The 13,297-nt window shown below is 41.8% G+C and overlaps 1 protein-coding gene across 1 annotated transcript in view; it reads left to right on the top strand.

Moving 5' to 3' along the window:
- ST6GALNAC5 (ST6 N-acetylgalactosaminide alpha-2,6-sialyltransferase 5) overlaps positions 1 to 13,297 on the top strand; it is a 195,671-nt gene that overhangs the window by 168,470 nt on the left and 13,904 nt on the right. The window contains exons 3-4 of the mRNA XM_017877407.1: positions 3,156 to 3,565; positions 9,693 to 9,800. Coding sequence (XP_017732896.1) covers positions 3,156 to 3,565; positions 9,693 to 9,800 — 518 coding nt within the window. The remainder of the gene's footprint in view (positions 1 to 3,155; positions 3,566 to 9,692; positions 9,801 to 13,297) is intronic.

Here is a 13,297-nt window from a genome sequence, read left to right as displayed (position 1 = left end):
TTTTTTTTTGAGAAGGAGTCCCACTCTGTTGCCCGGGCTGGAGCACAGTGGCACAATCTCAGCTCACTGCAAGCTCTGCCTTCCAGGTTCATGCCATTGTCTTGCCTCAGACTCCCAAGTAACTGGGACTACAGGTGTCTGCCACCATGCCCAGCTAATTTTTTTGTGTTTTCCGTAAAGACGGGTTTCACCGTCTTAGCCAGGATGGTCTCCATCACCTGACCTCGTGATCCGCCCGCCTCGGCCTTCCAAAGTGCTGGGATTACAGGCATGAGCCACCGCGCCCAGCCAACTGTATGCTCTTCTATTGTGTTATTAAGGTTGGTGCAAAAGTAGTTGTGGTTTTGGGCATACTTTTAATGGCAGTTAGTTTTGCACTAACCTAATATCTGTAGCACCAGGTTCAGTACCTGGTACATAATAGGAATTTCACCATTGAATAAATTATCATGGAACTCTTCCCTCTTCATCATTTATGTATGGGATGTGCAAGTAAAATAAGGGAGAGGAAAGTTAAGTTAAGCATTTCTTCCCTTTTTTGGCCACTGAAATTGCCTCTCATCCCAACAGTTCGCCCAGGGATTCAGGACTCCTTACTCTAAGTTTCAGTAGTTTTCTGAGGGGAACAGGGGCCACCTTCTGGACATCTGGAATGTGGCTCTTCCTGAAGAAGGTTTGGTCTCAACCACATTTCAGCATCATGTACTTAATGTTGTAGTTAGATGAATCTATTTCAAATGATCCTCAAAGGAATGGAGGTATTTGGTTGAAGATTCTTGTCACTTTACTGCATCCCCTGAGCCCAGTCTCCTCAGAGTGGTAACAACACTGCTGATTAAAAAATAGCATCACTGTGTTTCTAAGAGGGAGGAAAGAGGCAGCGAGGTGAGAAAACATCCCATGACACTGATGCTGCTTATTCTGCTGTACTGTGTTGTCATAACGGTGAGTCCCTTTGTCTCTGCAGTCGGGGTTTTGAGGTTCAAATTTCAACACTGCCACCACCTTACAGTGTGATCTTGAGCAAATTGCTTCATTTTTCTATCTTTCAATATTCTTATTTGTAAAATGGGAATGATAATATAGTATCTTAGAGTATTAGTTGAAGGATTAATGCAATTATATTTATAAAAAATCAGAACAGTGCCTAACACAGTTGTGGCTGAAAAGCACTCAATAAATATTAGCTGATTGTCCACTGTTTTCCTTTGTGCCCCCAGCTTTGCTGAGTTCTCAACAGCCCCTTACTCAGACTTCAGCAGGGCCTCCTCTCCTCATACTGTGTCACACTGTATTGTCCTCCTTTACTGACCACTGTCCTTCACTAAAGTATAAGCTTTCAAGGCTGTTTGCCCCATTTTTGCATTCTGACTGCCTAGCACAGTGCCTGTCATGTAAGAGTAATTAGATGTTGGGGGAATTGTGAAAATTTGCAATGGTAGAACCTCCATTTCATAAGCCCTGCATCAATTATAAACCCTAAGTGGTCAGTGCTAATATCATGAGTACTTATTGTACAATTACTTTATGGACCCCTGCATTCTCTTCTAAATGGGTGATAGGGAACACTGGACAGGAGCAAAAGGCTCCACACTGACCAATAATCCTGATAGCACCTATCATTTATTGAATGATCTCTGTGACAATCCTATGCTAAAGGTTCAATCACATGCAGTTGCTATTTTTGCAGGCCAAATATTGGCAGTTTCAAAGGGCTCAATCTAATACTGTATGTATCTTAATTTTTTTTATTCTACCATAGTAGAGTGAGGTTTTAACCTCAGTTAGAGATGAGAAAACTGAGACTTGTCGAGGTTAGTGACTTGCCACGGTCCCATAGCTAGTAGGTGGTGGAAGCAAGGCTGGGCCCATCCTGCTACATCCCAGAGCTGATGCTTTGAGGCACCACAAGGCGAGGGAAGCTGGCTGCCCTCAGGTGCTCTCAGTGTAGTTCTGAAGACACAGCCATGTCTCAGGAAATTCCCAAAGTAAACACAAAGCTGAATATATGCAGCACTAAGTTGGATTCAATTTCCTGAGACAGTGCAGGAAGCCAGCGTGTCCTGTTCAAAGCTGACAGAGAAGGGCATAGGCTCTGGAAAAAGTCTAATAATGCAACATCTCTTCAGAACATCTTGACTGTTATTTTCTTGTACATTTTCTGGCCTTGGCCTCAGGTCCTAATTAGATTATCTTCAAACAGCAACTAGAAATATTGCTCATTAAACATGAACACGGGAATGTTTAATTTGTTAGGACATAGGTGTTTTGAAAGCAAATCATGGGTTCAGGGCATTGAACTGAGCGCTGCCATTGAAGTTGTCTCTGGTGAACACCATGTCCCGGCCAGAACTTCGCCAGGATGCGTATTCACTGCAGATGAGAGAAGAACCTAGGCCCTGGAATTCCCAGATGGGGTCTGTGCCTCTGAGCTTGAGGCTTTCTTTATGTTTATGAAAATGGGACAACTGAGTTTCTCTCTCCCTCATCTGTTAAAATAGAAGAAGCAATCCTAATTGTCATTTCAAAATTGTGGCCTCTAAGGGGTTACAATCAGCATGTCATTTCCCATATGATGCTTAGTTGATGTTTATTTAGGATAAACATATTTGTACAACATCCGAGAATTTTAATCAGTGTTTAACTTTCAATAAGGTGAGTTAAGAGCATCACAACTAGTTTGACAGCAATTTGCAGGATAGTCTTTGCTTCAACTTGGTAGTAACTTTGGACTCAAAAATACCTAGTTTTGAAAGCTAAAAGCATGACTTCATTACTTGCTAGGAATACAGGGCAACTTTGGACAAATTTGTTAATATCTGTATGCTTGAGTATCTTCATCTGTAAAATGACCACGAGAGCAACCTTGCTGGGTTGATGTGTCGATTTGGTTATTTCATATCAGTAAAGCCCTTAGTCCAATGTTTGATAGGTTGGTGCTAACTCCCTTTTGCTCTTGTCCAGTGTTCCCTGTCACCCGTTTAGAAAAGAACACAAGGGTCCATAAAGTAACAGCACAAGGGATATACTCTGACATGACGGGGAGGAGAGGAGAGATGGGTGCCCTTCTCCCAAGGCAGGGAAGTAGCCTGCTGGTGCTGAGTGAGGGTTAAGCCCTTTGCCCCTGACAGTGTCCTTCTCCCCCTGCCTTCCAGCCCCTGAAAATGCACTGCAGGGACTGTGCCCTGGTGACCAGCTCAGGGCATCTGCTGCACAGTCGGCAAGGCTCCCAGATTGACCAGACAGAGTGTGTCATCCGCATGAACGACGCCCCCACGCGCGGCTATGGGCGCGACGTGGGCAATCGCACCAGCCTGAGGGTCATCGCGCATTCCAGCATCCAAAGGATCCTCCGCAACCGCCACGACCTGCTCAACGTGAGCCAGGGCACCGTGTTCATCTTCTGGGGCCCCAGCAGCTACATGCGGCGGGACGGCAAGGGCCAGGTCTACAACAACCTGCATCTCCTGAGCCAGGTGCTGCCCCGGCTGAAGGCCTTCATGATTACTCGCCACAAGATGCTGCAGTTTGATGAGCTCTTCAAGCAGGAGACTGGCAAAGACAGGTACAAAGGCACAGGGAAGAAGATGCAGGGGACGGTGAGGATAAGTCATCGTTGGCTGACTCACCCAAAGCAAAGCTTTTGCTACAGGTTTTTATTGTGGGCTCCACTGCTCATGTCATTGCTAGGGTTCACTTGTAGGGTCCTCTGCGTGACTGGGCTGCTCAAGCTGACTTTACAAGGCAAAGTGAAAAGAAGCATGGAGATAATTATATGGATATTTCAGGGCCTTATTTTTGAGGAAGAGGCTATACAGCTACTGGCCTTCATTGGTTAAAAGTGCAATATAACAGTTTTATTGCATTTCAGTTTACTTGCATGAACACTCACCAAAAAAAAAGTGTGTGGGTTTATTTTTTCTCATTCAAAGGCAAACATTTATTTAGTCAACCAATATTTATTGAGTGCCCACTATTTGCTCAGCACTGTGCTTGACCCTAGGGAAACAGTCAAACACAAGAGCCCACCCTCCAAGTGTATAAAGTCTTGGACACTTACCAAGTAGTAGCCAGTGCACTGAGGGTCTTGTGAGGGAAGAAAATGGTGCTGTAGACGTGCCCTGGGCCCCAGCCCATGGAAATCCAAACTGTTAGCTACAACTCCATATTAAGACATGAAATCAATGTAGTGAGGCACTGAAAGATTTTTTTTCTAAAGTAACGGGAAGAATGGGATAAAATGGAACAGAGTAGAATAGAAAAGATATTATCAGCATTCATCCCACACAGTAAGTTAGGCAAGGTATTGTTTCATGAAACTTTTATTTCGGTTTGATAGAGATGGAGATAGATGGATAGGGATTTCTTCTCAAAGTGATGAAAATGTTCTGAAATTAGTGGTGATGGTTGCACAGTCCTGTGAATGTAAAATAAATATCACTGAATTACACACTTTAGGAAATGAAATTAAAACTGTGTGTGTGTGTGCCTCAATCACGATGTAAAAATGTATTTTTCACTATAGGTTGAAAGATTTTGGAAATTACTGGTCTGGGGGATGAGGAAAATGCTTTCTCAAAAAGACATACATAAGCTGAGACCCAGGGTAGCAAGTCTTGGATAAAGTAAAGGATCTGGGAGCGGGAGGGAGAAACCTCACTGGAGGTCCAGGGAATCAGGTGTGAGAGAACATGCAGTGGGTTGGAGAAAAGCCCCCTGTGGCTGCAGTCAGGAGAACTTGGGGGTGGGGGTGACACAAGGTGAAGAAGAGAGGTGAAAAGATGTCAGCTGGACAAATCTAGGTGAAGAAAGGACAATGAAGAATCAAGAGCCACTAGAGAGTACAGCCCTGGGTTGGAACTCTGGCTCTGTCACTCTCTAGTTGTGAGGACCTGGACAAGTTATCTAACCTTTTAGAGACTTAGTGAACTTACTATGAAAAGGGGATAGTGACTACCAATCTCTGGATGGACTGGTCTAATAATCAAATTGCCTCATTTCCTTAATTCTAAAACCTGTACTGTTATACATTTATGTTGTAATTTATCCCTCTTACAAAAACTGTTACTGAGTCAATTGCTTATCTTAAACTAAAGGAGAGCCAGACTTAGTGGTGCATGCCTATAATCCCAGCTACTTGGGAGGCTGAGGCAGGAGGATGGCTTGAGCCCAGGAGTTCAAATCCAGTGTGAGCAACATAGCAAGATCCCATCTCATAAATTTTTTTTAAATAAAGTGATATGATAAATGCAATAAAGAATATAAAGTAATAAATCCATTCTTTGGCTAGCAACTCATTATTAGAGAATAGTCTCAAAGAAATACTTAAATCCAGTACCCCCAAATTCTTTGTGTGGAAGAGCTAGATAGTTTTTAAATCCTAGAAACCTTGTGACTAGTCAAGGGCTGGCCCAGGCAGGAGTGGGCATGGATCTGGTGGAGGAAGGAGGAAGAGCTGGCTGTTGGCACTGTGGCCTTCCTCCCTGGAAGGCCCAGCAGACACCATGGGGAGCCCAGCCAACAGATCACGTTGGGGATTCTGATAATCGCCAGCTGCCACAAAATCCAGTCGTGCATTGACCTTTGCAACTCACAGATAAGAGAGACTGTCACTCATTTGAATGAGTTATTTAATCAAGGAAACATTTTATAAGGAATCAAGAAGGAGGGGAGTTATTTAGTTTCATTGTTTACTTGTTGAAAAATCTGAAATAAGTAGAAACCGTCTCAACGGAAAACCCTTCTCTCTTTTTAGTTTAATGGTTGATTGCTAAATAAGTATTCCTAAAACACTGCCGCAATGTTAGCTATTTAGTATAATTAAACATTGTTCTAGACTCCCTAAGAAATCATTTTAAGCTGATAAGTTAGATACTAAGTCATCATACCCTTTGGCCACTCAGGATCTTTAGGAAGCCATCTCACAGCAAGGCATATCCTGCTCACTAAATTCACTAAATTCTGACCAATGAGAAGCTTTTTCTCACCCGGTCTTTCTTCCTGGTTGGTAAGGAGGGAGCCAAAGCTTTGTAGAGGGGCTGGTGGGCCTCTTTCCACAGACATCCATCTGCCAGGGTCCATGTAGTCCCTACTCGGGGGAATCACACTTATGAATGTGGAAGATGCCAGAGTACACTGCTGCTTCCAGAAACTTTGTGCCTCTTGCCTTCGGGAAACCATCTTAAAGAAGCCAATACTCTATTGACTTAATGTTCTTAACCTGTAGCCTGCTCCAAGCTGAAAGAAACAAGTCAGAAATGGCCCTTCAGGACAAAACTAATTCTGTCAATTAAAACCTAAAACATTTAGCATGCAATGGTATTTCTCAATGCATGCTTCTCTTGAAACCCAACAAAACACTAGCATCTGATACATAAAGTGCAGAATATCTAACTTGCAGATCTCATGATCAGGACTTTCCTTTTGGGTGAATATTTTGAAGAAATAGAGTCATTTAATAGATTGTGATTGATAGAAGTTTCACCCTCCCTAAAAGTGGAGAAATAAGTGGCTCAGTCTTGGGATACTATGCAGCCATAAAAAAGGATGAGTTTCTAGGAGCATGGATGCAGCTGAGTCCTGAAACCATGCATCTTAGCGGAAACTATCACGAAGAACAGAAAACCAAACACCGCACGTTCTCACTCATATGTTGGGAACTGAACAAAGAGATCACTTGGGACTCGGGGAAGGGAACATTCACACACTGGGTCCTATCATGGGAGGGCGGAGGGGGGAGAGGATTGCAATTGGGAGTAATATACATGATATAAATGAACGAAATTGATGAAGGGTGCCTGGAGTTGATGGAGGGCCAGCACACCAACATGGCACAAGCTATAACATATGTAACGCAACGCTGCCGACGTATATGCACATGTACCCTAGAACTTAAAGGTATAATAAAATTAAAATAAAATAAAAATAAAATAAAAAACCTTAAAAAAAAAAAAAAGGAAAAAAAAGGAAAAAAAAAATAAGTGGCTCAGGAACAATCTGCAATTAAGAAGTATGACAAATGACTTAGATGGCCAAGTGGTATTCTTTGATATTAAAAAGTAACTGTACTTGAAAATAACTTTATAATTGAATAAGGGTACATTAGGAAAATATGATTCAGAACCAATATTATAGTAATTAGATAAAGGAAGCATAAATGAAATAACTGCAGGAAGAATATTTCCATAGAGATTATAAATGAGATTCTGGTGGAGCAGAAAGGCCCTTAATTGTAATTTAGTGTGCACTATAGAATTATCAGCTCAGTGTGTTACTTCATCATACAAAAGAATATCTGATAATTTTCCCTAATAAGCACATGACAGCTCTTCATATTCTTTCATTACAGCTGATTAAGTGTAAAAACAGTAGATATTCCTTTGTTAGAAAAAGAGTTCAACAAAGAGTTTTAGAAAGACAGCACAAAGTGTTGCATTTCTATAGCATGTGACCCCAAAAGGCTGTTGTTTAGGAAGTCTGGGGAATTTTCAGTGTCACTTTAAAGAACTCTTCACTTTAGTTTCTTTCGTCCTCTACCTTGCATTCTTCTCCCCATTTTACCCACAAAGCCTTTTCCTGTGCAGCCACATCCTCCTGTATTCAGGCTGTGGTTTATGATCTCTACGACATCACATAAAACAGAACCAGAGTTATGGGAGAGTTTCTGCCCCTGGAGAAAGTCCCCTTTCATGTGTCCAATAGCTCTAAAAACAGAGGGAATATAAGTGTGATTCCCAGATTAGGCTCCTGAAGCTATAAGTGAGCTGTCATCCTCTTCCTGGGTTCCACATCCTCCCAGTTATTCACTCACCCAGATTAGGTCTAGAACACATGGCCAGTGCATTGTCATGGCCCATAGGTGAAAACGGCCTCTAACTTAAGGGAAGCCACTTCCTCTTCTTGCTCTTTGCCATTCAGTCAGCTCTACTCCATCCCAGCTCCTTCAGTCTCAAAGGTCTTATGAATATATAGCCTTCATGAGAAAGAAGGAAAATCATTAATACCAATCTAGGCTGAAAGTTTCTGAATTTCCTAATACCTGCCCTGACTACTGATGGTGGCCCCTACACAGCCCCCAGTAGCAGGGTGTTGGAAGAATTTTCTTCATGGTTGCTAAAAAGCACTGAAAGGAATGGTGAAATTATTTACCTTGTTTGCTCAACTTAGCAACTAGAAGAGGAGGAAGAGACGTCAATGTATCAACATAGCAAGCTTGGTGCTTTTTATGCATGCTTGCTCATTTAGCTCTCAAACAGCCCAGGGACAGAGATTCCTATGTCTCCTTTATAGATAAGAAATGAAGGGTCAAAGATCAACAATAACTTGCCTCAGGTCATCCAGCTGGTTATGATAGAAATAGGGAAGATTCAGTCCATGTTATTCCCAGGAGCTTTAAAATGTGCTTCCTGGGAGGTTACCAGGTCAAAATACAATGGAATAGGGGAATGAATGACCAAAGGGCTTAAGAAATAGAAAGTTGAAGCCATGATCCTCAGGGATAACTAAGCCACCCATGCTGTCAGGTACTGGACAAAATGAAAGACTCCTTCGAAATGTCCTTTCTCTCTCTCTCTCTCTCTCTCTTTCTTTTTCTTTTTTTTGGTCCTTATATGAAATGGAAATAATGATGTAAACTGATTGACAGAAGGTTTTCCTTCTTCTCAAGGATGGTTGCTACACAGTGCAAGTAGAAAAGCCTTCCTGCACCTCTGTTATTCACATCACAAATGGTGCTATGGCTGGGCAAAGTCAGACAGTCTGACCTTGGGGATAAGGTGTTTGAAACTGGCTAATGAGGCATGCCATAAGCACTGAAGGAAAAGTAAAACAGCAACCCCCAAAGAATTGAAATTAATATCCACAGCAGTGTAGCATGGTAGGCTGAGTCATTCTCACAGGGTCACATTAGACCTTGGCGTTATGTCTCCACAGTTATCCTAAGGCATAGCATATGGTGGAAGCTCATTACAGATGTCTGAATGGGAAAATTAATGAATGGTGGGGTGCACCAGTTCATTCCTTAAATTTTGTCAATTTTGGTCTCCTAATAAAATTTTCTTATATGTAAAATGAAGCAAATATTCAGTTAAATAGAAGCATTCCTGTGGCTCTTTTCCTCTGGTCATTAGCCCATATCCAATTGAGTGTACCCTTCTTATGGAAAGACATTCAATCAAGATGTTGGTATTAGTCTACTTGAAGGCAAGCTTTCACCCTAAGTTCAGTCAATCAACCAATTGATTAATAGATAAATACATGTGCATGTTTATTTATATTTAATAAGCTACTCATTATCTAGCCTGTTTGGGGAACAAGGAGAATTTCTAGTTACTCAAGTGTTCTTGTTAAGAAAGAGTTGTTAAACGGGGACTGTCATAAGAAATTGAGTTGTGGTAACATATACACTTAAACACTGAAACACTGATCATCATCTTTGATGATGCAGAAGTCCCTTGAGCATCTTTTAATGTCACAAATTCAACATGAGCATCAACATCAATTATGACTGTACTGTGGAATATGGTGATGTTAGTAAGAGATGTCAATTTGGTAAAGTTCCAGATATTTACCAAATGGAGGGAGAGAGGGAGAGACTCTGTCTATAGTTAGCCTTACTCCAGAAAGAATTAAAGATGGTAGTGGGTATAATGGTTACTTTACCAGCTTGCAGACTTAATTATTGTTCCTTACAGGAAGATATCCAACACTTGGCTCAGCACTGGCTGGTTCACAATGACAATTGCACTGGAGCTCTGTGACAGGATCAATGTTTATGGCATGGTGCCCCCAGACTTCTGCAGGTAGGATTTATTCTGCAAGTGTAAATCATCAGCCGTGTTGTGCAGGGTTTATAAATATCTGATTCTGAATATCAACCATGAAACATGTCTAACTATCTTCTTGAAGCAATTAATTAGCATGTCCCAAGTTCTCATTCTAGAAACAACAAACAGCATTTAATTATGTGATATAAAATATTGAAAGTTTTTGTTTGTACTGCTGGAGAATAAATCCATCTTGTGGGCTTCATTTATCCTCTGAATATTTATCAGCCAAAAGTAATGCAATAATTGGCATAATATTAACGATGAGCAACTATTAAGAAATATTAGTTTTACTCTCATTTCAAAGGAATGTGATAATTTTTTAATGAATTAAAGAGAGCAATTCCTTTGACAGTGAGACCTTTTTTCTAAAATTAAAATATTCCTCTGAGCCTCCTTCCCTTACCACATCAGTGGCCTGGGCTTGCACTTCTAAGGCCGAAAGCATAGGCCTAATTAATTTGAGGTGTCATTTTAAAGGGAACATGCACACATCTCTGCTGCCACCTTAACTTTCCTCCTGGCATGTGCCCAGGCAGAGTTCAGGGCATACCACAGATGCACTCGGCAATATTCGGGGCCTGATTTTTGGAAGCCTGCTTGAAAACTCACCTGTAATTTGAAATAGTGAGGCCAGAAATCCCAGAAAATATCCTAGTTTTTGGGAATGCCTGATGGCCTGCATGTGGCCTGAATCCTGATCTTCAAATGGCAAAAGCTGGGGTGGGGTCATTTTAAACTTGCTTTTAAAATGTGTGCTTACTTACACTATCTGGTGTTTTATTTGTTTATTTTTTCTAACAATGTCTTGAAGGCCATGAGTCTTTAGCCAAAAGCTGCAATTTGGAGGTTTAAAGCAAAGATGAGAAACAGCATCTAATCATCCCATTACCATTTTGCCACTTTTCTGCCTTTTTAACCCAAAGATCCAACACAGTAACAATACTAATTGATATGGAAGACTCAGGCCACAAAGAAGGAGAGAGAGGTACAGACAGAGCAGACCTTTGATGTAAGGTCAGGGTGAGAAATGCTGGGGCTAGGCTACACAGGTGTAAAGCCTGGCCTGGTCACTTACCCACCTAGTACGACCTTGAACAAGTCACTTAGTGTCTCTAGGTCTCAGCTTCCTCATCCATAGACGTGGATATGATAATAATAGACTCTGCCTCAAAGGACTGTAGGCAGAGTAAATAAGCTAATACATGTGAAATGCTTGGAACAGCGCCTAGTAAGTACATGGCAAGCACAAGGCAAGTTAGCTTGGATCCTCACCCAGTGCTGCCTCACTTAATTCACTGGCCCAGTGTCCCTGTTTAACAATCTATACTCAAAAAAGTAAGTAGAATGGCATAAAAAAGCAAACCGCCTCCTCAAACCAACAGGCTAACAGAGACAATGAGAATGGCACTTATGGGCATGCAAAGAGCCATCAACGTTGATGGTTATACAGCAGATATAATTAAGCAATAATGCCATTAGGATGCCAGAAAGAAAAAGCATGAATAAATTGAAATGTTAATGACTTCAAGTGTTCAAGGAAATATTCCATTTATTATGGAAAACAAATGAAAGGCAAGTTAACCTGTCATTTCTCCTACTCAGAGTTAGTTCATCATGACTTCATGTACGGTAGGATGGAAACAATTTATGGAAAATACTAACAAAGAAATTAAAATAATGTCAATGCTTTATATATTGCCACTGGCTCCGTGTTTCTCTTCCTAAGCTATCATCCCCAAAGGTTTGATGGTTGTTTGCACAAGATGGTTTCAGCAAGAACTCTTCAAAAGGACCCCTATGCCCAAGTTCTGTCAGAGAAGTGGAGAGTGTCATGTGGAGGAAGGGTTCAGTGCTGGAGAAAGCATCCCACTCAGTCATAAAGCCTGTTTAAGGAAGGGTAAGAAGGAAGACCAGGAGTGGCACAGATGAATTCCCCGGTTCCATTCATCTGCATTTCCAGGACATGTTGACTGGACCACCAGGCATCCAGTTTCGAATTGTGGGGCCTTGAGCCTTGTTTTCCTTGTTTGTAAAATGGGTATAAGAAAATAAGAAGAAGAACAAGCAGGTCATGGTGAGAATTAAATGAGATAATAGATGTAGAGTGTTGGATGCAGTTCCTAGCACACAGTATTCAGGAAAGAGTATCAATATCATTAATATTAATAAGATATGCAAAATAATTTATATTATTAACATTATCCCAAGCACTTGAGAGTTTCCTTGAAAGATACCAAGAATTTTGAGCAGGGGGCTGGGCGTGGTGGTTCACAACTGTAATCCCAGTACTTTGGGAGGCTGAGGCAAGCAAATCGCTTGAGCTCAGAAGTTCAAGACCAGTCTGGCCAACATGGCGAAACCCTGTCTCTACAAAAAATACAAAAATTAACCAGGCATGATGGTGTGCACCTGTAATCCCAGCTACTCGGGTGGTTGAGGCATGAGAATTGCTTGAATCTGGGAGGCGGAGGATGCAGCGAGCCAAGATCGTTCCACTGCCCTCCAGCCTGGGTGACAAAGTTAGGCTCTGTCCCCCAAAAAAAAAAAACTTAAGGGGGCTTCAAAGAAGAAGACACAGATTCTTGCCTCCTGGAGGCTTATAATAAGCCTTACCCATGCCAGAATATAAAGAACACAGCAAAGCCACTTACCATGTGACTATAAAAGGAGGCAGCTTTTGCAATTTTCATCTAAGAGTCAAATGAGTCTGTAAACAGTACCTTCCTCACCACCAGAGAATGAAAAGGCAACTGGTATGGTAGTCTGCTACTCATCTGACCATCCCCTCTTTATTTTGAAAGAAGCAGAGAGCTATTAGGGACTGAAAACATGGTGCATGTATCATGAGCTCCATGGCTTAAGGAGGTAAGCTATCGCCAGGGCCAAAAATGGTTGTGGATGGTTTTGTGAGGTGGCAGAGCTCACACTGCCTGGGGCCACTGGAATATAGCCTCCCTGAGGGCAGAGTTTTGTGTGTTTAGTTCAGTGTTTGAGACCTAGAACACAGGACAGTAGATATATACTCTCCTGGCATATGGCAGATACTTCATAAATATCAAGGGAATGAATGGCTGTGTCCTCTGCTCTCCATAGTGCTATAGTAAAGTGTGTTGTGTATGGATAAAAATAACCATTTCTGCCTCTCAGAAATTCTGACCTTGAGAAAGTTACTTGAACTCACTGAGGCTTAGTGACTGATACTGGGCAAGTTACCTAACGCTCCATCTCAGAAGCCTTACCTGCAAGATGGTGATGACAATTATCATATAAACTCTCTTGCATTGTGAGTTTATATGATAATTGCTTGAAGTCATAGATGAGGAATGCTTAGCAAAGTCCCAGGGTCTGTTCAGTACACAGAAAGTTATGGGGTGAAGGGATTCACTGATCTGCAATTGTAGATACTCACTGGCGCATTTTACGCAACTGGCATTATGTGGCCTCCAGCTCCTTGCAGGGCATCTCATGGG

The sequence above is a fragment of the Rhinopithecus bieti genome, unplaced genomic scaffold, assembly GCF_001698545.2.
Source record: "Rhinopithecus bieti isolate Rb0 unplaced genomic scaffold, ASM169854v2 scaffold_10654, whole genome shotgun sequence".
NCBI classification, from domain to species: domain Eukaryota; kingdom Metazoa; phylum Chordata; class Mammalia; order Primates; family Cercopithecidae; genus Rhinopithecus; species Rhinopithecus bieti.
Note: the sequence above shows the minus strand (reverse complement) of the source record. Positions and strands in the feature narration are given on the sequence as shown.